This window comes from Mustela nivalis (assembly GCF_964662115.1).
Source record: "Mustela nivalis genome assembly, chromosome: 19".
In the NCBI taxonomy this organism is placed as follows: domain Eukaryota; kingdom Metazoa; phylum Chordata; class Mammalia; order Carnivora; family Mustelidae; genus Mustela; species Mustela nivalis.
Window position 1 is genome coordinate 36905710 of NC_139038.1, and position 20215 is coordinate 36925924.

Consider the following 20215-nt stretch of genomic DNA (forward strand, 5'->3'; position numbering starts at 1 on the left):
TTTGTTAGATTTTTTAAAACATTTTTTATTGTGGTAAAAAATATATATATTTAACGTTAAATTGGCCAATTAAACCGTTTTTAAGTGTACAATTCAGTGGCATCAGTTATATGCACAGTATCATCCAACCGTCACTATTTCCAAAACTTTTCATCACAAGAACCTATTGTATGTTGAAACGCACCTGTCCTCTGACCTTGGGACCACCCCCCCACACCTCATCCCCGCAACAATCCAACAACCCGTCTGTCACAGCTCTAGTCGGCTGAACTATATTGACCTCGTTTGAGGTTCCCTCTCTAGATGGCGGGTGTCAGCAGGACACCGCTGGTGCCTTCAGGGCCCCGCAGCACCCTCGAGTCGAGGGAGGTGCAGACCAGACCCTAAGCTCCCGAGCTCCACGCGTGCTGGAACTCTGGAGCTCGGCGGTTTTCCGGGAGCTGCAGGGTGGGGCGCCGCGAGGAGGGGGGCACAGCGCAAACATTTTCAGGTTCCGCGGAGAGTCAGTCCGGACCAAGGGAAAATGTGAAGTCAAGGGAGGAAAAACAAGCAGTGCAGCGACCACGAAGGGACTCGAACCCTCAATCTTCTGATCCGGAATCAGACGCCTTATCCATTAGGCCACGCGGCCCCACCAATTACGTTTCCCCAGCTTCTCTCATAAAGCTGGTCCAGGCGCCTGTGTGGTGCACCACAATGCGCATGCTCCTACCAGCGAGGAGCTCCGCCCCTCAGGCCCTCTGTGGGTGGGGCTGCAAGCTGTGGGCCCGGCCACGCAAACCAAACGAGGCCTGGCAACTCGGCGAGGACCGCCCTAACGAACTGTAGCACGAGTTCGAGCCCCGGTGAGGGGGCAGGCTCCGGCCCTAACCCGCGCGTTGGGAGCTCTTCCCCTACGTGGCTCCGGAGCGCGTTGGGTCAGAGACTGCCCTCTGCTCCCTGTGCAGCCCCCGCGCTTCCCGCATCACAGCACCGGTCAGCCTGCTGTGCTCTGTCCAGTCCTGTAGTCCCAGCCCCGGCTCCGACCAGCGTGAAAGCCGAGACCGCATCTCCTGCATTCCCACGGCCCCAGCGTGGGGCGCCTGTGGAGTGCGCAAGCTGGGACAGCGACGTGGGCCCCGGCTGTCCTCTCTCCGAACCTCCAGCCCAGCCTAGCCCGGGCCGGGTTCCTCGGTCCCCGCGCCCGTGGGAAGGCCCAGACCCCCACCCCCGCTCCCAGGAGCGCAGGTGCACCCTTACGGGGTGCCAGTCACGTGGCATGCGTTCTCTCACTGGGTCACCTCCCCGAGGGCAGGCACTGTTCACGAGCACTGCGATCACCCACAGACCTTTACTGCAGTCCCCCCACCTCCGCGCCCCGCGCCCGCACTGCTGCGCCCATTTACACAAGAGGAACCAGGACAGGGGATGGAGTCAGCGGCGGCGCTGGGCCGTAGCCCCAGTGGTCAGCACCCCCGGAACGGCAGCGGGCACAGTCCCGCCTGCAGGCAGAGCCGGCGCCTCAGCGAGCTGCGGATCTCCAGGCAGGCCTTGCGGCGCCTCTGGCCATCGGGACCCAGTACCTCCAGTTCACACACTCGGCGGTTGACCTGCGAAGACCCCACTCAGCCTGCGCCCAGGACTGCCAGGTCCCTGGGCACCCAGCCTGGAGCCCCGTGGACGAGAAGGCCTAAAATTTCAAGCGCTACCTTGCCATTGTGGGCCCTCAGGGGGCCTCAGAGGCTTAACCGTGAGCCCTCTGCTCCTGGCAGATGTGCCCCGCACACAGCAAGAAGGGCTCCCCACCCAGCTGGCTCCCCCACCCTCCACTTGCTCTCGGTCTGAGGGGCTTCGGTTCCCTGCAAGCCTGTGAAATTATTATTATGCCACCCACTCTTTATACTATAAAGCCTGCAGCCCCACAGCCTCTGCTGGTTCACCCTGTTCCTGACCGCAACCCCCAAGGGCCCTGCCAGGTGGGCAACTGCCTTCTCCAGTGAGCAGAACCCTCTAAGACCTGCTGTGGCTCTCACCAGGGGCCCTGGCCTGGCTCACCCACAGGGTGAATGGGAGGTGATCAGAACACCAGGGCTGGGGAGAAGGATGAATCCAGCCCCTTTCCCCAGGTCTCTGCCTCTAACCCCAACACACCTCAGTCAGCAGCTCCAGGAGCTCTCCCCCGGGGTAAGCTCTGAGGACCTCCACCAGAGTCTGGATAAAGTCCGAGCCCTTCTCATCATCCCGATAGGCTACACAGCCTAGGCCAGAGGACCCGGGTCAGAGCATCAGGCTTGGGCCCCACCTGCTGCTCTTTGTTGGCAGAAACAGGGGTGGGGAGGAGTGCAAACAGACAGGACCCCAGGGGTCAGGCAAGGGAATGGTCCCAAAGAGCAGGAACTTCTGGCTTCTGGAACAACTTGGTGCTTGATATTCATGGAGTGAATATACAATTTGACCCTGTCCAGCCGTAGCCCCCCTAAAGCCACCCCAGGCATCTAGCCAGGACGCAGGGCCCCATGTAGCGGGCTTTCCCCATGCAACAGGCTTACCCTCAGCAGCTGCGTAGACCATCAGGATGTCTGCTTGGTCAGAGCTCCCTGGAGTGGGGCCCCCGGAGGACCTGCCTGGAAGAAGGAGCAACGCACTGACCCAGCCTCCTGGGACTCTCTCAGCCCCAGAGGTCCCCCCAGCCCTGCCTCACGGGGAAGTCAGGAGAATTAGCCCAGGGTGGAAAAGGCAAATCAGAACTCAAATCTCAACACCACCACTGAAAGAACTCAAGTCTCTCAGCTCTGCCACCTACGAGTGTGGGACCTTAGGAAAGCTGTCTCACCTTCCTGCCTCCAGGGTTGTTATGAGGCTTAAGAAGGGGCAGAAGCCCTCAATTTTCAGTGGCCCTTGCGGTTTCGGAAGGTTTTCCTTCCCATCCTCTTGGCAAGACCCCGATCAGAGCCCTGGAGAGGCACACCAGACAGCCCTCCCACCAGCCCTGGCCAAGCCTGGGCTCCAGCAGGAAGCCACGCCCACCTTGGGCATCAGCATAGATCTGGAGGACATCGGCATGTGAGGGGGTGGTTGGTGATGCCTGCAGCCAGCGCCGGAACCAGGGGAGAGCTGTGGGCCCCACACCGGCGTCCCTCTGCCCTGGAAGGGAGCGGGGATATACAGATTCTTTGGCTCAGCAGATACCTGGGGTGCCCCCAGGGGTCCAAGCCCATCCCCCAGAAATCCAGGGCAGGCCTGCCAGACTGCAAGGACCCAAAGGATGGAAATGCATGTGCTGAGGGTAAAGTGCTCAAATTCATAGACTTGACTTCTAGAAGAGGCTAGGAGGTGGGGCAGTGCACGTGAAGCTCCCATGATGAGGCCTCCTGGAGAAGGTGGACAGCAAGTCCTGGGAGGCGGGGACCTGGCCTGGCCTTCAGGGGGAGAGGATGGGCGGGCCCCACTCACCCCCATGGCAAGCCTGAAGCAGGAAGATCTTGGGGCAGCCCCACAGGGCCCTGCAGCGGCTCAGCTCCTGCACCAGTGCCTCTGGCTGGACCTCCTGCCCGTCAGCCCCCAGCAGCTGGCCCTGTGGCCCCCCATGGGCAATGAGGGCCACAAGGGCACAGCTCACCGGGACCCTGCGGGCATCTAGGCCCTCTCGGAACTGGGCCATCTCCTCCTGGAAAGCCTGGAGTGGGGACAAGATGGAGGCCTGGGTCCAGGCTTTGTCCTCCCCAGTGCCTGGTGGCCCTCCAGGGAGGCTTGTCCAGTTCCTGCCCACCCTACTTCCCACCTCCTACCAGCCTCAGGCCCACAGAGAAAGTCCTTTTTCTAACACACACACCCCCACACACTGCAAACCTGGCATGGCCTAATTGGGAGAATCATGTGGTCTAGCCTCTTGCAGCTGCGTCTTTGGCCAGGGCAGGGAAAAATGCTCCACAAAGGAAAGAAGCATGAGGGGAGAGCAATGAGCTGACAGGTGTCTGGGAAGGAAGCTGAGACCCTCGAAGGAAAAGCTGGAGGGTCCTGCTGGGGCCTGGAGCAGAGGAGTGGAGAAACAGCGGGGGACGCAGCCGGAGCCCAGGAGGCAAGCTCCCCACACATGCAGCAGGAAGGATGGAAGCCAGAGCTGGTGAGAAGCCCTGCAGAGAGTCGCTTGGGTCCTGGGGTGGAGGGGGGAGCTTCCTTCAGAGCCCTACCAGAGCTCTGGCCTTCACCTCACCTGGGCCGTAGGGTCTGTCCTTAGGGTGGTCTTGAAGTTCAGGGCCTGACACAGGCCTCCCAGTGCCTCCACATCATGCTGGGCCCCGGGCCGGCCATGGATCACGGACAGCAGGAGGGCGGCTCTGGTCCCAGACAGTTCATAGTGAGTGCTGGGGCTGGGTTCTGGCTACAGACAAGTTAAGGAGCATTCAGAGTGGTCTGAGAACCTCCCAGCTCCTCACATCCCCCCATCTCAGGTCTCGCCGAGCCTGTCCTGCTCGCATCTGCTGTCACATCATTCACCCTACCACGTGCCCCTCACCTGGGGCTCCCAGGGTTCCACATCCCCCAGGCACAGTGCGCCCCTCAAGGAGCTCCGGAGGACTGGGCAGTAAGAGGCCTCTGACTCTTTGGCTGTCCTGTAGAAGACCTGGGGGGACCAGAGAACCCATAGGGGGCTGCTCCATGGGGGCTCAGTTTGGGGAGGGAACAGGGCACTGGCTTCAGGGAACAACCTGCCTAGCTTGTGGCTACCGCAGTCTCTTTGGGGTCCCCTGCCAAAATGGAGGAAGGACACAGACAAAAGAATGGGAGAGCATGAAGGGGATGTCCTAGTTCATGTTCAATATCATGGGCATCCCTGGACATGGATGTCTTTAAGTGGATCCTGGCCATGCCATTAACCACACCACGCCCCACCTCAGGGATCACTGTGTGCAGAGCTGGGGCACTTCCTAGAGCAGGCTGGGGCCTGTCTGGGAAGGTTCGCAGGGTAGCTACTGCCTGGGGAGGACACCAGGCTGGGGAAAGCTGTGGAGTGGAGCCTGGGCCCACCCTTCACCTCCAGGGTCACCAGCGGCCAACCAAGTGCCCAGTGAGACTGTTGGGGCTCCAGCCCAGACCAGTACTGGATCATTCACCACTCTGGCTTCTAGGGACCTGCAGTCTGACAGACAGTCATTGTCTGTCTGTGTAAGTATGAACAGGGCTGGGTAGAAGCAGAGGCGCAGACTCGAGGAAATCAAGGAAGGGTATCAGTGACAGCCTGGTAGGGAACGTGTGAGGCTGGCTGGGACAACAGGAGGGCAAGCCAGAGGGAGTGACATGGGCAAAGGTGTGAGCTGAGAAGCGGCTGGGAGTGTCAGGAATCCTGAGTAGGCTGTGAGCAGGGGCATGGGTGGGGCAGGAGGCAAGGGCTCAAGAATGATACCACATGCATAGACGATAAAGATTCAACTGTAAAACAAATGGGGGTGGGTGGGTGTGAATGACTCGAACCGCCAAGCAGGGTCAGGAGAGCACAGCAGAGCCTGGGGAAGTGATTGGCACGGACCCCCTCCCAGGGATTCCCCATCTGGAGCTCCTACCTCCGTCAGCAGCTGCAGCAGAGACCAGTGAGGAAATCGGCCACAGAGCTGGCTCAGGCCAGTGAGGAAGGCTCCGGGCTCAGGGGCAGCTGGGTGTTGAAATGGTACATGGGCCTGGAGGGCCTGCCCACCCCCACCCCTACTTTGTGCCATCCCAAAACCGGTGTCCCTGCCCAGCCCACTCACCCCCAGGAGTCGTCGAGAGCAGCAGGAAAACTTTGGGGCAGCCCCACAGGGCCCTGCAGCGGCTCAGCTCCCAGACCAGCTGCTGGGGCTGCCTCAGCTGCCCATGAGGGGCCACCAAGGCCACGAGGGCACAGCCCACAGGGCCCCCAAGGGCATCCAGCTGCTCCCGGAACCCAGCCAGCTCCCCGAGGAAGCCCTAGGACAAGAGCAAAAGCTGAGCCTGAGTCCGGGGAGGCCACAGGGTGGGCCTAGGGGTGGGTGCTGGGATGAGGGTGAGGTCAGAGGCGGGTGAGGACTCACCTGGACAGAGGACTCCCTCTTCTGGCAGCTCTCAAAGCCCAGGCTCCGGAACACGCCCTCCAGGACAGCAACAGTGGAGGCTAACACCCCAGGGCTGCTGAGTGTCAGAGCCACCCTGGGACCCTGCAGGCCATACTTCCCCTGGGAAAGCAAGGGCAGAGTTGGGCTGAGGCAGGGCTCAGCTGAAAGCCAGGAATGGGCTGGGCCAGGCAGTGCCTCCCACTACCTTTCTTTCCAGACTCTGTCTAGCATCTGCCATCTGGGAGGCCACCTGCAGGGTCCCAGCCACCAGGAAGGCCATGGGGGCTGGGTGGGGGCTTCCTCTGAGCACCAAGTGTACTCCCTGCCCCTGGTGCCAATGCCCCAGATCCCAGAACTTGTCCTTTCCCTGAGCCCTGTCCTATCAGCTCTGTTTATGAGCTGAGCTGGACTCTGCTCCTTCCCTGGAGCCCTAGGCCATAGGCCCCACTGTCTCAGTCCCTGTACTGTTCTCTGGCTTCCGTGGGCTACTTCCTGGCTGGCATTGGCACACCCCCACCTGAGCCAGGAGCCTATGCCCAATCCTATTCTTAGCTCTTGGCCCACCGCCTATCTGATCCTGTTACACAGGAGTGTCTCCCTTCCGAGCAAGCTACCAGCACCGAGAAGTCCACATGCAGCTCTCACCGGCCCCCTCACTCCTGCACACCACCCACGCCACCAGCACATGTGCACACGGCAGCCTTGAGCACAAGGGTACGGGGAGAGGTAGCGCGTGCTGTATCACACGCAGAAACCCCCACTGGAGTCATCTGTCCACAGTGGGGCCCCAGGTGCCTCATCTGGGAAGTCCGGTCCATCACAGCGAGCTCAAGATGAAGCAAGTGTTAAATGGGGGACTGGCTGAGAAAGGGCCCTGGGGCGGGAGAGGCTGGCGCACAGACTAGGGGACGGAACGTTCTGTCACTGTCTACCCCCACCACCCTTCAGGCGGCCTGCCAAGGCTACTACCAGGCCACCTGGGAAGGGCTCTGTGGGGGCAGGAGGCCCCCTGACCATGCACCCACCAGTTCTGCACAGGCTCCAGGCGGGGGCAGGGGGAGTGCTCAGCAGGGGATGGGTCAAATGTCAAGTTCTGGGTGGGGAATGGGGCCCATTCTGACAGCCGTCCTCTCCAGCTAAGGGATCTGAGCACCGGGACCCGCTTGGAGTACTGGATCCCCCTGAACAGCCAGAGCCACCGTGCTGCCCGCCCCAGTCATCTCGCACCCAAGCCTGTTTCTTCAGACTGCCATTGAGAAGAAAGGGAGCAGCCCAGTGAAGACCTGCTCAGCTCTCCTGTTGTCCTGCCGGGGTGGCGAGGGGTGTCACCAGCTGTCCCATCCTGAGCTGCCCCCGGTCCTCGGCTGACACAAGCTGATGAGAGTCCTGAGACTCCCGCCGGTACTTTGGGGCCCAGACAACCTGGAAACCAAGAATGGGTCTCCACCAGGCAACCACCCCACGCCAGGGCCACTGGCACCCCCAAACCAGGACCTGGACAGGTGTGAATTCCGGGACCCCCGCCCAGCAACCACACAAAGAACAGATCAGCCTAGAGAAAGATTCCGTTATTTATTCAATGTCCTCTGCTGCCTGCCCTTTGGAGACCAGCAGAGCTGAGCTCCTTCAGAGAGCCTGTGGTGGGTCCCTGCTGTCACCTATCTGCAGACACTGTGGCCTGCAGCACGGAATGCAGTGCTTAGGGAGTCAGCGACTGAGCGCTAACAGAGTGCTAGTGTTAAGTATCACGAACCCCACACCTCTGGGGGGGGAGGGCCGCCGGGGGCAGCCAGCCTCCAGCAGCCCTGTCCTTGGTCTTCAGTGTGGGCCTCCCATCCCTGGAGCCGCCACCACCCTCACCAAACTGGCCTGGGAGTGCGCTCAGGGACTCGCTTGGGGGCAAGTAGGCTAAGAGTAGAGGCAGCCGGTTTCCTTTCAGGACCCAGCGGTCACGGCCTAGAAATGGGAGGGGATGTGGCTGGAAAGCCCCCTGTGGTCATACCCAAGACCCAGATCCTCCCCAGGATAGGCTGTCCCTCCCAGAGCCCAGCAGCATCCCACAGGTCATGGCCTGTCCTCCACACCCAGTGCAAGGCACAGCTTAGAAGGGCAGAGGGCCAGGCCCACAGACTCAGCCCACAGGGCAGGGAACAAAGAGCCACGCAGGCCAGCAAGGCTGGGGGTGGTGGTGGTAGGGCAGTGCGGAGGACCCCAGGCCCTGCCCCAGTCCTCAACACTTCCCTGACGGCACAGCCTGTCTCCCACGCAGAGGCCACGGGCAAGGAATGTGCTGCGGCCCCAGGAAGGAAGAAGGGAAATGGTCATGAGGTACGGGGGTGGGGGGGGGATCCCACTCCCTGGGGGGGGGGGGGGGGGAGCAGGCCCTAGGGCAGGGCAGGCAGCCCAGATGGAGGCCCAGGAGGGCTGCAGTGCCTGTTTCACCCTCAGGAGACCCGCCCCACGCCGGCCCTCGCCAGCCCTCAACCCACAGGCTGGGCCATCTTGGCGTGCAGGCTCTGGTGGGCGATGAGGTGGGCGCGCTGCTTGAAGCTCTTGTCGCACTCGCCGCAGCCGAAGGGCCGCTCACCGGTGTGCACGCGCCGGTGGTCCAGCAGGTAGGAGCGCAGTGAGAAGCTCTTGCCGCACTCGCTGCAGCCAAAGGGCTTCTCCCCCGTGTGGATGCGCTGGTGGTCAGCCAGGTAGGCGCTGCGGCTGAAGCTCTTGCCGCACTGGGAGCAGGAGAAGGGCTTCTGGCCCGTGTGCACGCCCTGGTGGCGCAGCAGGTCCGACGAGCTGCGGAAGCTCTTCTCGCACGCCTGGCACTTGTGCGGCTTCTCGCCGGTGTGTGTGCGCTGGTGGCGCGCCAGGTCCGAGCCCCAGCGGAAGCGCTTGCCGCACTGGCCGCAGCTGTGCGGCTTCTCGGCCGCCAGGTCCCGCAGCTGCCGCCGCCGCGCGGGCGGCCGCCCCCTGCGCGCCCCCACCGCGCGGCCCAGGGGCACCCCGGGCCGGGCCTCGCCCTCCCAAGCCTCGGCTTCCTTGGGGCTCCAGGACGCAGTCACGTCGCCATGGCCGGTGCTACGGCCACCGTCTCCGGCCTGGCCCCCCGGTGCCATCACTGACTCCTCCAGCCCGGGTTGCTCCCTGTGGCTCCGGAGCCCCAAACCTGCAAGCCGAGAGGGGGCGGCCTCTTCAGTTCCACTGGGTTCTGGCACCAGAGCTGGGGCGAGGCAGAAACAGGACTCAGGTCCAGAAAGCCCTGGGCTGCACAGACCCCAGCCTCAGTTTCCTCGACATAAAATAGGGACATGACAAAACGGCCACAGAGAAACTTCTGAGGCGGAGGCAAGGGGATCCAGTCCGCCGATCCTGCCTGTATAGATGCCTACTAATCACACGCCCAACCTCCCACAGCCATATCCACACTGGCACCCCACATCCCATGCTCTGAACCTTGGCTATTCAAGCGCTGAAACAATAAATTCAGGTAATTTATAAATTACCCAAACCCTCAGTATTTCTTACCAGAAACTGAGAAGCCACATGGGTTCCGCCTAGGTGGCTACTCACATTCCACAAGCTCTTATCCCCTAAACTCAACAACAGATTTGCACAGAGAATGATCCTAGCCCGTCCGCTGGGTCATGAGGATTCCACGAGATAACCCCCAAACAGGGGTCAGAAAGGCTCTAGCGGGGACAGGAGCTGCAGGAGGGCGGCCTCCGAAGAGCAGGGCCCAGGCCTTGGCACATGGACGCTCAGTGCTCCTACCGTCAGCCCCTCTTCACTCCTACTGTCAGCCCCTCTTTGTGGGCTGTCGTAAGGACAGTCCCGGCTCAGTCCCTTCAGTGTCCATTGACCTCTCTGAGATCCCTTGTCTGTGACCCACGACCACACTTCTGTGCAGCAGGTGGTGAGAATCACAGGAAAATGCCCAAATGAGAGCTCAGCACAGTGCTGACTCGGGGCGAGCACCCACCATATGGAAACACACACTCACAGGCCGAGAAAAATGAACACTGACACGAAGGGAAAATCACGCAGGGCTCTTGAAAAGACCCAGCGAAAGCCACTTTCCAGCCAGCTAAGGAGGAGGTAGGAAGACTGAGGATTCCAACAGGAACATTTGCGGGTGTATGGCCTACCCGCCCCCACCCTCTGTCACCGGGACCCCCCACGACAGCTGCTACTTCCAGTTCAGAGGAGCCAAGGACCCCAAGGGTCCAGTCTGCACCCACTGCTTACCCAGGGCAACATTCCGGGAGTTCTCTCGCTTTATGTCCCAAAAGAGTTCCCTCTGAGCAGGGTCCAGAGAGCCCCATTCTTCCCGGGAGAAATAGAAGGGAATGTCTCCAAATGTCACAGGTCCCTTGAATAAGATCAAAAACAGAAACAAAAACAAACCATCTGGCTCAGAACTAGCACTCTGGAGCACCCCTGGGGATGGGGGACAGGATGAGTCCAAGCAAAGAGCTGGGAGAGGCCTTAATGAAAAGACAAGGTCCATTTTAGGGACTCAAGATGGCACCGAGGGCCTCAGAGGGGACAAACGGACTGGTAACTCACGTGGGCCTCAGAGGCAAAGCAGGTGTCGGCTGTCTCTCTGGTTCTCCCTTCTTTAAGAGCGGGAAGCTGGGCTGAAGAAGAACAGAGGCTCACAGACGCCAGCCCGGGCCAGGAGTGAGATCTCACACGTGTACATGCACACGCATCCCTAGGCTTTCTGGAACAGAAATACCCTTCCTGCTACCCTCAGCACAAGGCTCGGGAAGGAGCCAGGCCCCTGCCCAGCAATGTGGGGCCTACAAGCTTACTTACCACCACAGCTGTGCTGCTCCCAAGGTGCAGGAGGCCAGCTTCGCGCCCCCACCTTCATGCGAAGCCCCCTGGCCTGGGGTCCCTGGACTGTAGCCTCGGGTTCCACCTCCTCTGAGGGCACTTCCTGTGCGGGGACCACAACATGCTCATCAGCACCGAGACCGGACGGGGGAGACAGAGCTTAATCCCTGGGAAGGAGACACAGGACACGTCCCTCAGGACGTGGGGAAGGAGATCCACATGGGGTCCCAGAAAAATCCAGAGAAGGTGACACCAGGCAGTGCTGTGTGCCCAATCAAGCACAAGGCAAGAAGAGCTCCCCAAGGCCAAATCACAGAGCCCCTGAGTATGGGGGTGTGAGGGCAGACCTCCACACCCAGGGCGGAACACCACACCCCAGCCACTCATTAGCACCTTCCCCAAGGTCAAGAATCCAACACCCCTCAGAGAGCAGGATTCACACAGACAGCTGCCTTCTCGTACCCACTCTGCTGCTCTCATTACACATGACTATATCCCCAAGGCCTGGACTACAGCAGAACATTGTATTTGTAGAACCAGCGTGGAGCTCAAACTGCCTTCCTGGAGCATGCCCCCTTTGGTCCTACTGGGACCACCCTCCAAAGCCACTAAAAAGAAACCAGATTCATTTGGACAGTGTCTTTCAGAAAGGCAACACCTGTATGACATGCTCCTGTTGCTGCTTCCTCTGGCTCTGCATCACCACCACCCCTGGAGGACTTGTTTCTACGGAGATGGCCACCGCTCTGTAGCCAGGTGCCAGCCAGGTGCAGAGGGGCCCTTTACCTGCGGCCATGCTTTCACTGGCTGCTTCTGCAGGACCTCCACCAAGGCAACGGCCTCCTCTCCACTCCCTGGACACCGATCTCGGACCCAGCCCTGGACGCCTCCAGGCAGCACGCTCAGGAACTGCTCCAGTACCAGCAGCTCCAAGATCTGCTCCTTGGTGCGCAGCTCTGGCCGCAGCCAGCGGCAGCAGAGCTCCCAGAGCTGGCTGAAGGCCTCATGGGGCCCGCCCACATCCCTATAGCAAAAGTGCCGAAAGCGCTGGCGACAGGCCTCAGAATCCCTGCTATCTTCTTGCTGGGCAGAGTCCTGCTCCCAGGAGGAATCTTCCACCTTGACGATCAGCAGCCCCTCTCCCTCCCCAGGGGCCTCATCCTGAGGCTCTGGGGGTGCTGCCATTCCTCTGGTCTAAAGCTCAGGACTGGCTGGCCTCAACCTGGGCCTGGGAGCCTGCCCTTCAGTCTCCCAGAGGGATCCCCTGTGGCAGCCGGGTGGGCATCTGGACAGGTACTCCTGGGAAAAGAGCAAAATGCAGGGGTCAGGCGGGGAATACATGAGCAAACACCAGCCAGCCTGCTCCTGTCCTCTCCTGGCTCTGAAGTCTTCTTTAGGCCTCGCTCATGTGATTCTGTGCTACCAACACATGTCTACAGCCCCTTATCCTCGGCTTTGAGATCCAAAACTCCCAGGTGTTCACTACCTGGCCTACTGATGTGACCACATTCATAATCTCCACTTATCTCCCTCAAGGTAAATGTTCGTATAGCTTACAGCAAAAATATTTATGTATCTCTTCAGCCTGTAAATATTTGCTAAGTTTTACTTACCATGTGTTTCTGTCTCACATTGGATGACTGAGTATTGCTGTAGGTTCCTCTGGTGGGGTTGCTTGATATACCATGTGTGCTAGATTACCTTCCTCGAATCTGAAAACTTCTGAATTCCAAGACATCTTGGCCCTGGGGTGTCGGCAAAGAGCTCACAGACACCAGGCTAAGCTATTTATCCACAGGTACATACGAATGAATGACACATATTTATACCTTCCATACTTCTTACAATAGCCCTGAAAAGTATGTATTTTGAAATTCTCCTCAATTGCTCTTTTGTTTCAACAACAACAACAACAACAACAAAAAAGTGACACAGAGGGCGCCTGGGTGGCTCAGTGGGTTAAGCCGCTGCCTTCGGCTCGGGTCATGATCCCAGAGTCCTGGGATCGAGTCCCACATCGGGCTCTCTGCTCAGCCGGGAGACTGCTTCCCTCTCTCTGCCTTCCACTCTGCCTACTTGTGATCTCTCTCTCTGACAAATAAATAAATAAAATCTTAAAAAAAAAAAAAAGTGACACAGAGTGTTATAATAAAATGCGGGGGATTTCAACAACACAGAAACATAAAATAGGAGCTCCCTTCCAAGGGCAGTTGCACCCCCCTCCCATTAACAGTATGACATGTGACCTCCTGGACTTTTCCCTGTCCATTTACTGGAAATGTATCCATAGGAACGGGGAAAACCAAGTGGTTTTGTGTGCTTACAGAAACGAGGTCTTACTGCTCGTACTATTTTGTATCTTGCTTTTCCCACCTAACAATGCTTCTTCATCAGCCGCTCTGGTTGATTCCAAAGTGTGAATGCGCTCTAGGTTCTTACCCAAGAGAGGCACCCAGCTTGTTTCCAGTCCTTCTCTACTACACACTAAGCACTTTATTTACTTTATTCTCCTACTCCTCACAACACCCCTGAAAAGTACGCGCTCCATTCTCATCCTCCAGTGACCGAGAAGAAGGCTGCGCTCGGAGAGGGCCCGGGACTCACCAGGGTCGCTCGGCAGGACGCGGCGGGCGGGAACGTGGACCGGCCGGAGCCCGGCGCTCCGACCCCAGCAACCTCGCCAGCGCGCAGCTGAGAGGCGACGGGCGGGCAAGGCGGGCGCAGGCGACCCCACCCCCGGCGCTTCCTAGCAGCGCGCGCCCCCTTCGGCCTCTGTCTCGAGGCGCCGGCCCCTGCTACCCGTAGCCCTGCGCTCGACCTCGGAGCTCCGCAGCCCGCGTCGCCGGGCCCGCCCCCAGGATACACACCGCCCACAACTGTCCAGGGGTTCTTAGTTCCGTCTCCAGGTTCTTGCGCCGGAAGTTCGCGCGAGGCTCGCCGGGAAACCACACAGTGCATGCGCCGCAAGAAGCACTCGAACTACACGCCCCCAAAAGCCCTTCACCCATTGAGTCCGCCTTCTTCCTGATGGATAGCCAATGAACGAGGAGAATTCCCAGAGTTGGCCAATCAGGAGGTAGCAGCGCCCACCTAATGCCTGCGAGCTGAGATCAGCTTCTAAACTCGTTTTTTCCTATTTCTCTACCCTACCCCGGTCGGTGAAAGGCGAAAAGGGAAAGCCATGGCTGGTCTGGTGGGCCGAAACGGCATCTGGCCCAGCCACGAGTTGAATGCGCGCGGCTCGGCTCCGGGGTACTCCTTTCCAGCCTCTTGGGTCCCGTCCTCGCCGAAGTCGTTAGCCGCGCCTAGCGGAGCGTGGAGCTTCTTGGGAAATGCAGTCCCCCGAAGGACGCGGAGCCTCCTGCGGTGATCTTCCCACCCGAGCTTCGGCGGGGGTGTTGTGGCAGTACGCCGCACGCGGTCACCCTGATCCCGGGGAGCCCCCCGGTCGCCCGCCAGCAGCTTCGTCTGCGGGGCGGTGGGGGAGCTCTGGGTTCTCCTTCCCATGCATTTGTACCTGCTCCCACACTCTTCTCTACCTGGAGATCTAAGGCTGTATTTCTATATAAGGCTATCTTATTTATACCTATCTATATATAGATATATATAAGGCTATATATATCTGTATTTCAGGAAATACATATTTCCTGAAATATAAAGCGATGTCTTTTGATTTGATTATGCAAGTACGGAATTAAGTACGGAAAATTTATCTGTATCCACAAAACTAGCACCCTCGATCTGTTCAAATGTCGCTCCCTCCAACTGGCTTTCCCTAAGCCTATGTGAACAGCCTCCTGCCATGCTTCTGCCCTACCTTATTTTTCTCTTTTAGCACTACCTGACATACTTGTGTAATATTTGTCCCCCAATACTGGGCTATAAACTCCGTGAGGTCAGCGTTTTCACTGCCCTACTCCTAGCATCTGGATTTGTGCCTGGCACAGTATTTGCTGACTAACTGAAGGCAAAAATAACTGGAGGTAAAAATATATTCCTATTAAGGCCATTCAGAAGTGAACATTATTAATATTTTAGTCTGCTTTTACACTTCTACCTCTATGGATATTTCTAGTGTAATTTTGGAATAATTCTATGGTAAGTAATGTTTTGTTGACACAAAAGTCTATCAAGGATATCTCTAGGGCTACTGGGTCTCCCTTCAGTCAGATAGATCCCAGAGTCCTAGAATTGAGCCCTATGTTGGGCTATCCGCACAGCGGGGAGTCTGCTTCTCCCTCTGCTTCTGCCTGCCACTCCCCCTGCTTGTGCTCTCTTTGCCAAATAAATAAATAAAATGTTTTTTATTTACTGCAAGGGGAGCAATAGAGGAAGAGGGAGAAGCAGGGTCCCCACTGAGCAGGGAGCCCAATGCAGGGCTCAATTCCAGGACCCCGGGCTCATGACCTGAGCTGAAGGCAGATGCTAACCATCTGAGCCACCCAGGTGCCCCAATAAATAAAATCTTTAAAAAAAATAAAAATGGTATCTTTCTGTATCACCATGTACAAATAAAATGCAACTTTTTTGCAGGCTGCATAGTATTCCATAGTATCGAAGTTCCAATTTTTATTTTATTTATTTACTTTTTTTTTTTTTTTTTTTTTTTTTTTTTAAAGACTAGGGACGCCTGGGTGGCTCAGTTGGTTGAGCAGCTGCCTTTGGCTCAGGTCATGATCCCAGCGTCCTCGGATGGAGTCCCACATCCGGCTCCTTGCTCTTTGGGGAGCCTGCTTCTCCCTCTGCCACTGTCTGCCTGTGCTCACTCTCTCTCTCTCTGACAAATAAATAAATAAAATCTTAAAAAAGAAGAAGAAGAAGAAGACTTTATTTACTTGTCAGAGAGAGAGTGCACAAACAGGCAGAGTGGCAGGAAGAGGCAGAGAGAACCGGGCTCCCAGCTGAGCAAGGAGCCCAATTTAGGACTCAAGCCCAAGAGCCTAGGATGATGACCTGAGCCAAAGGCAGCTGCTTAACTGACTGAGTCCCAGGCATCCCCCAAATTTTATTTAAAGTTCCTTACTCTGGGTCATTTAGACGATTTCCAGTTTCCTGTATTTGCAAGTCATTTATACAAACACCCACCTTCCAGCATCTGCTTTAACAATTTGCTGGAGGGTGTGAGTCAAGAACGTTCTGGGACCACTGCTGAAGTGGATGCTCCTAGGCTCCCTCTGCTGGTCCCCTGGAAAACGCACTGAAAAAAAGGAACTTGAAAGTCCCCTTTTAACTAAGTGTGGTCTTAGATTGTTCTTCTGTCGCCCTCTATTGGCAAAGGCTAACATCAAGTTGGCTGGCAAAGGAGAAAGGCTCTAGTACCACAAAGCGGGAAAAATGTGTGTATTGTGGGCTGAGAAATAATAAATTAATAACTGGCACACTTACCATATATTTTATTGGCCAGTGCCAGTAAATGACAAGTTATTTGCATTCAATTACATGGAAACTGACCACCCAGCAGTACTTCTTTTCTTTCGTTTTTTTTTTTTTTTTCTTCCTGAAAGTATTTCTTTTTCTAGCTAGGAAATATAATCAATAAATAATGAAAAAGTCTAATTTTTCTTTCTGGAAAATTTATACTCATTATTTTCTTAGTACAGAATTCTCTAAACAGTGTAAAAAATTGAGGACAACAGACATAACTCTCTTGCTTCATGAAAATACTTTTAATGATTTACAGTTACCCATTGTGTCTCTGATATATATCCATGCTCATATTAAGGAGCATTTATTCTCATTTGCAGCAAAAGAACTACTAGCTGTTCCCTAATATCACTTTTCTTCTATAGTAAGAATTTTTCAACAGGCACATAGCCATTCAGAATAAGGAGTAGGGGTACCTGGGTGGCTTAGTCGGTTAAACTGTCTGCCTTTTGCTCAGGTCATGATCTCAGGGGTCCTGGGATCGAGCCCCATGTAGTGCTTCCCACTCAGCAGGAAGTCTGCTTCTCCCTCTCCCCTGCCCCTCCCTACCCCAGCTTGTTCTTTCTCTCAAATAAAGTCTTAAAAAGAAAAAAAAAAAAAAAGAATAAGGATTTCCCAGCCTCTCCTGCAGCTAAGCATGGCCATGTAATTAAATTAAAGGTGATGAGATGTGAGCAGATGTGATATATGTATTTTACTAGAAAGGGATGGGTCCTGTCTTCCTATTCTCTTTTTCCTAGGTGCTAATAGGAATTTGGACACAGACCATGCAGACTTAAGTAATACCCAGAGGTATCGAAGCAGTAAGACAGAAAGTGCCTGGACTCCTGATGATTGTGGAGCCACCAAACCAGGCCTGGGTTTATACCCCGGCAGTGATGTGAGAAAGAAATAGATACCATGTTTAAACTTCTGCTGTACTGAACATCTATTACAACCAGAGTGTATACCCTAATGAGATTACTGCCTAGTAAGAGGTGTTTTGTTTTGTTTTGTTTCATTAAAAATAGAACACAAGGGGGCACCTGGGTGGCTCAGTGGGTTAAAGCCTCTGCCTTCAGCTCGGGTCATGGTCCCAGGGTCCTGGGACCCTGCTCAGCAGGGAGGCTGCTTCCTCCTCTCTCTCTCTGCCTGCCTCTCTGCCTACTTGTGATCTCTGTCTGTCAAATAAATAAATAAAATATTTTTTTAAAAAAATAGAATACAGGGATGCCTGGGTGGCTCAGTTGGTTGAGCGGCTACCTTCGGCTCAGGTCATGATCCCAGCGTCCTGGGATCGAGTCCTATATCAGGCTCCTTGCTCGGCAGGGAGCCTGCTTCTCCCTCTGCCTCTGCCTGCCTCTCTGTCTGCCTGTGCTCACTCGCTCTCTCTCCCTCTATCCCTGACAAATAAATAAATAAAATCTTAAAAAAATAATAAAAATAAAAAAAATAGAATACAGCTGTGCCTGGGTGGTTCAGAGGGTTGGGCCTTTGCCTTTGGCTCAGGTCATGATCCCAGGATCCTTGGATGGAGCCTTGAGTCAGTCTCCCAGCTAAGCAGGAAGTCTACTTCTCCCCTCACTCTGTCCTTCCCCCTCAACACTGTGCTCTCTCTCAAATGAATAAATGCAATTTTGAAAAAAATAAAGCAAAAAAAGAACATTAGGAGCACTGCATGGGCTCAGTCAGTTGAGCGAACAATTCCTGGTTTTGGCTCTGGTCCTGATCATAGCATTGTGAAGTCAGCACAGCATCAGTTTTCATGCTTGGCATGGAGTCTGCTTGAGATTCTCTGTCTCCCTCTGCCCCTTCCACTTGTGCTCACTCTTTCTCTCTCTTAAATAAATAAGCTTTAAAATATAGAGCATAGGGGCGCCTGGGTGATTCAGTCGTTAAGTGTCTGCCTTCAGCTCAGGTCATGATTCCAGGATCCTGGGATTGAGCCCCGCATTGGGCTCCCTGCTTGGTGGGAAGCCTGCTTCTCCCTCTCCCACTCCCTCTGCTTGTGTTCCCTCTCTCGCTGTCTCTCTGTCAAATAAATAAATAAAATCTTTTAAAAAACAGAACATAAAAGTAATTATTTTTATAATTTCTCTCATGGGATATTAGATACTCAGAATTTCCTTGTCATCCTGACTACATTTTGGTAGTTTCACTTTTTTTTTTTAAGATTTTATTTATTTATTTGTCATAGAGAGAGAAGCGAGAGCAAGCACAGGCAGACAGAGTGGCAGGCAGAGGCAGAGGGAGAAGCAGGCTCCCTGCCAAGCAAGGAGCCAGATGTGGGACTCGATCCCAGGATGCTGGGATCATGACCTGAGCCAAAGGCAGCCGCTTAACAAACTGAGCCACCCAGGCGTCCCGGTAGGTTCACTTTTCTAGGAAATCATCCCTTTCATCTACAACTTCAGATTTATTAAGATAAAGTTGTACATAGTATTCCCATTTGGTTTACATTTTAAAAACCAGCATGTGTGAAGATCCTACTCCTTGTTTTGGGATATGAGATAGCATTTGAATGGTGGTACAGCAGCAGGCTAGGAAGAGCCAGGGTCCTGTTGACTTTGTGGGTTCGGGCTGCCACACCAGTTCCATCATAAGCTGCCTACCTCTCTATTATTTGTGTGGAACTGAATCCTGATTCACTGCCTCACAGGGTTGCTATAAGGATGATGTAAACGAGCCCAGCACTAACTCTTACACGCAGGAAGAGCTCAGTAGTGAGTGCTTAATACCAGGGAACGACCATAGCCAGGAACCTGTCACAGGGGCATGCCCACAGGAGCATACGGTATAGGAGAGGTGCTGGGACTTAGGCCCTCCAGGCACTTTTTCCACTTTCCCCTGAACATCTGAGCCCAACTTGTTCTGATCGGTGGCCGTTTGGATGGTAGTATTAATTTCCATGACTGGCCTGGAAATTTCTTAGCTGAAAACAGAAAAACTGGGGTCCTCCAGGAGGTGACAGAGGTGCAGGCCCCAGAGTGCTGTCTTTGCAACCCAGGCAAGAAAGCCTGACGGGCCATCAATCACAGGCTGGCAAAGGAACACAAAGATGAGAAAGGCTGGATCATCTTCATAACCTCCCTTTCTCCATCCTCTGCCCTATACCAAGGAGAAACATCAGAACACAGCCCTGGCAAGTCTCACCTTCTAGCACCTTCCGAGCCCCTGCCCGCCTCCTGCAGGCACCTCTCACCTTCCCTCCCACCCACCAGAGGTGTCATTTCAGCTCCCGGTATATCAATCTCTTCCTCATGGCAGGGCCTTTGTTCATTCTGCTCCCCTTGCTTGGAAGGTTCTGCCCCCAAATCCTTGTAAAACAGCTTTTTGTCATTCTCCAAGTCGCAGCTGAACTGTACCCGCCTCGAAGCGGCCCGCTCTGACAGTCGGTTCCTATCCCCCTCCATCGCTTCGCCCGTTCCTTCCTTCCTGGCGTTTGTCTCTACTTGAAAACAACGTGTGTCACTTATCTGCTTATCAGTCTCCCTCACCGGACCAGAAGCCTCTAGGGCAAGGACCTCGTCTGGCTTTGTCATCGCGTATTCCTCAACGTTTGGCAAAGAACCTGGAAGGCAGGCATTCATGTGATAAACGGATGAATGAAAGCAGCAAAGTCCCACTTCACGTCCCGCCGCCCTTCACCTGCCTCCGCACGCCCCCAGGGCCACCCCCACTCCCCTCGCACTGGCCACCTCCGTTTCCCCAGCTCCTCACCCCTCCAAGAGGACCGCGGTATCCCTCCCGGCTCTCCCCAGCACCACTGTCGGGCCCTGCTCCGGGGCTCGGAAGGTGCTAGAACGCCGTGCGGGAGCTGTCCGCGCGCCCGCCGAGCTCCAGCGCGGCAGCCACAGAGGGCTGCGGGAATCCGGCTCCCCGAGTTCCCAGCCGGCAACTAGACGCCGGGACTGGCAGCTCGAAACCGG

General features: G+C 55.9%; 2 protein-coding genes across 6 annotated transcripts; both read right to left on the reverse strand.

The window, feature by feature from the left end:
* On the reverse strand, positions 1-7267 carry LOC309854626 (uncharacterized protein; the record flags this gene model as incomplete). The annotated part of the gene is made up of 11 exons (XM_082713982.1): positions 1-1589; positions 2131-2237; positions 2529-2603; positions 3007-3123; positions 3433-3655; positions 4193-4360; positions 4496-4603; positions 5541-5629; positions 5727-5922; positions 6027-6248; positions 7220-7267. 11 exons carry the CDS (start codon positions 7265-7267, stop codon positions 1446-1448), a joined length of 1497 nt encoding a protein of 498 aa, XP_082570108.1. The 3' UTR covers positions 1-1445.
* A 338-nt stretch (positions 7268-7605) lies between these two features.
* On the reverse strand, positions 7606-20215 carry ZNF213 (zinc finger protein 213). 5 transcript variants are annotated; one of them, XM_082713352.1, is made up of 7 exons: positions 20007-20215; positions 19784-19857; positions 11670-12182; positions 10863-10986; positions 10611-10681; positions 10290-10413; positions 7606-9264 (listed from the first exon to the last, which is right to left on the reverse strand). In XM_082713352.1, exons 3-7 carry the CDS (start codon positions 12066-12068, stop codon positions 8528-8530), a joined length of 1455 nt encoding a protein of 484 aa, XP_082569478.1. In that variant the 5' UTR covers positions 12069-12182; positions 19784-19857; positions 20007-20215; the 3' UTR covers positions 7606-8527. The 5 variants fall into 5 exon arrangements, with proteins under 5 accessions (XP_082569478.1, XP_082569476.1, XP_082569477.1 ...); XM_082713350.1 differs by lacking the exons at positions 19784-19857; positions 20007-20215 and adding exons at positions 12497-12628; positions 13488-13743; XM_082713351.1 differs by lacking the exons at positions 19784-19857; positions 20007-20215 and adding an exon at positions 13751-13978.

What these genes read in the sequence shown, in the direction of transcription:
- ZNF213 (XM_082713352.1), bottom strand. Translation starts at nt 12,068, where the DNA reads ATGGCAGCACCCCCAGAGCCTCAGGATGAGGCCCCTGGGGAGGGAGAG. An exon ending in GGAGCAGCACAGCTGTGGTG is followed by an intron (nt 10,682 to 10,862) that starts GTAAGTAAGCTT and finishes GTTCTTCTTCAG; the next exon opens with CCCAGCTTCCCGCTCTTAAA. An exon ending in GCTTTGCCTCTGAGGCCCAC is followed by an intron (nt 10,414 to 10,610) that starts GTGAGTTACCAG and finishes ATCTTATTCAAG; the next exon opens with GGACCTGTGACATTTGGAGA.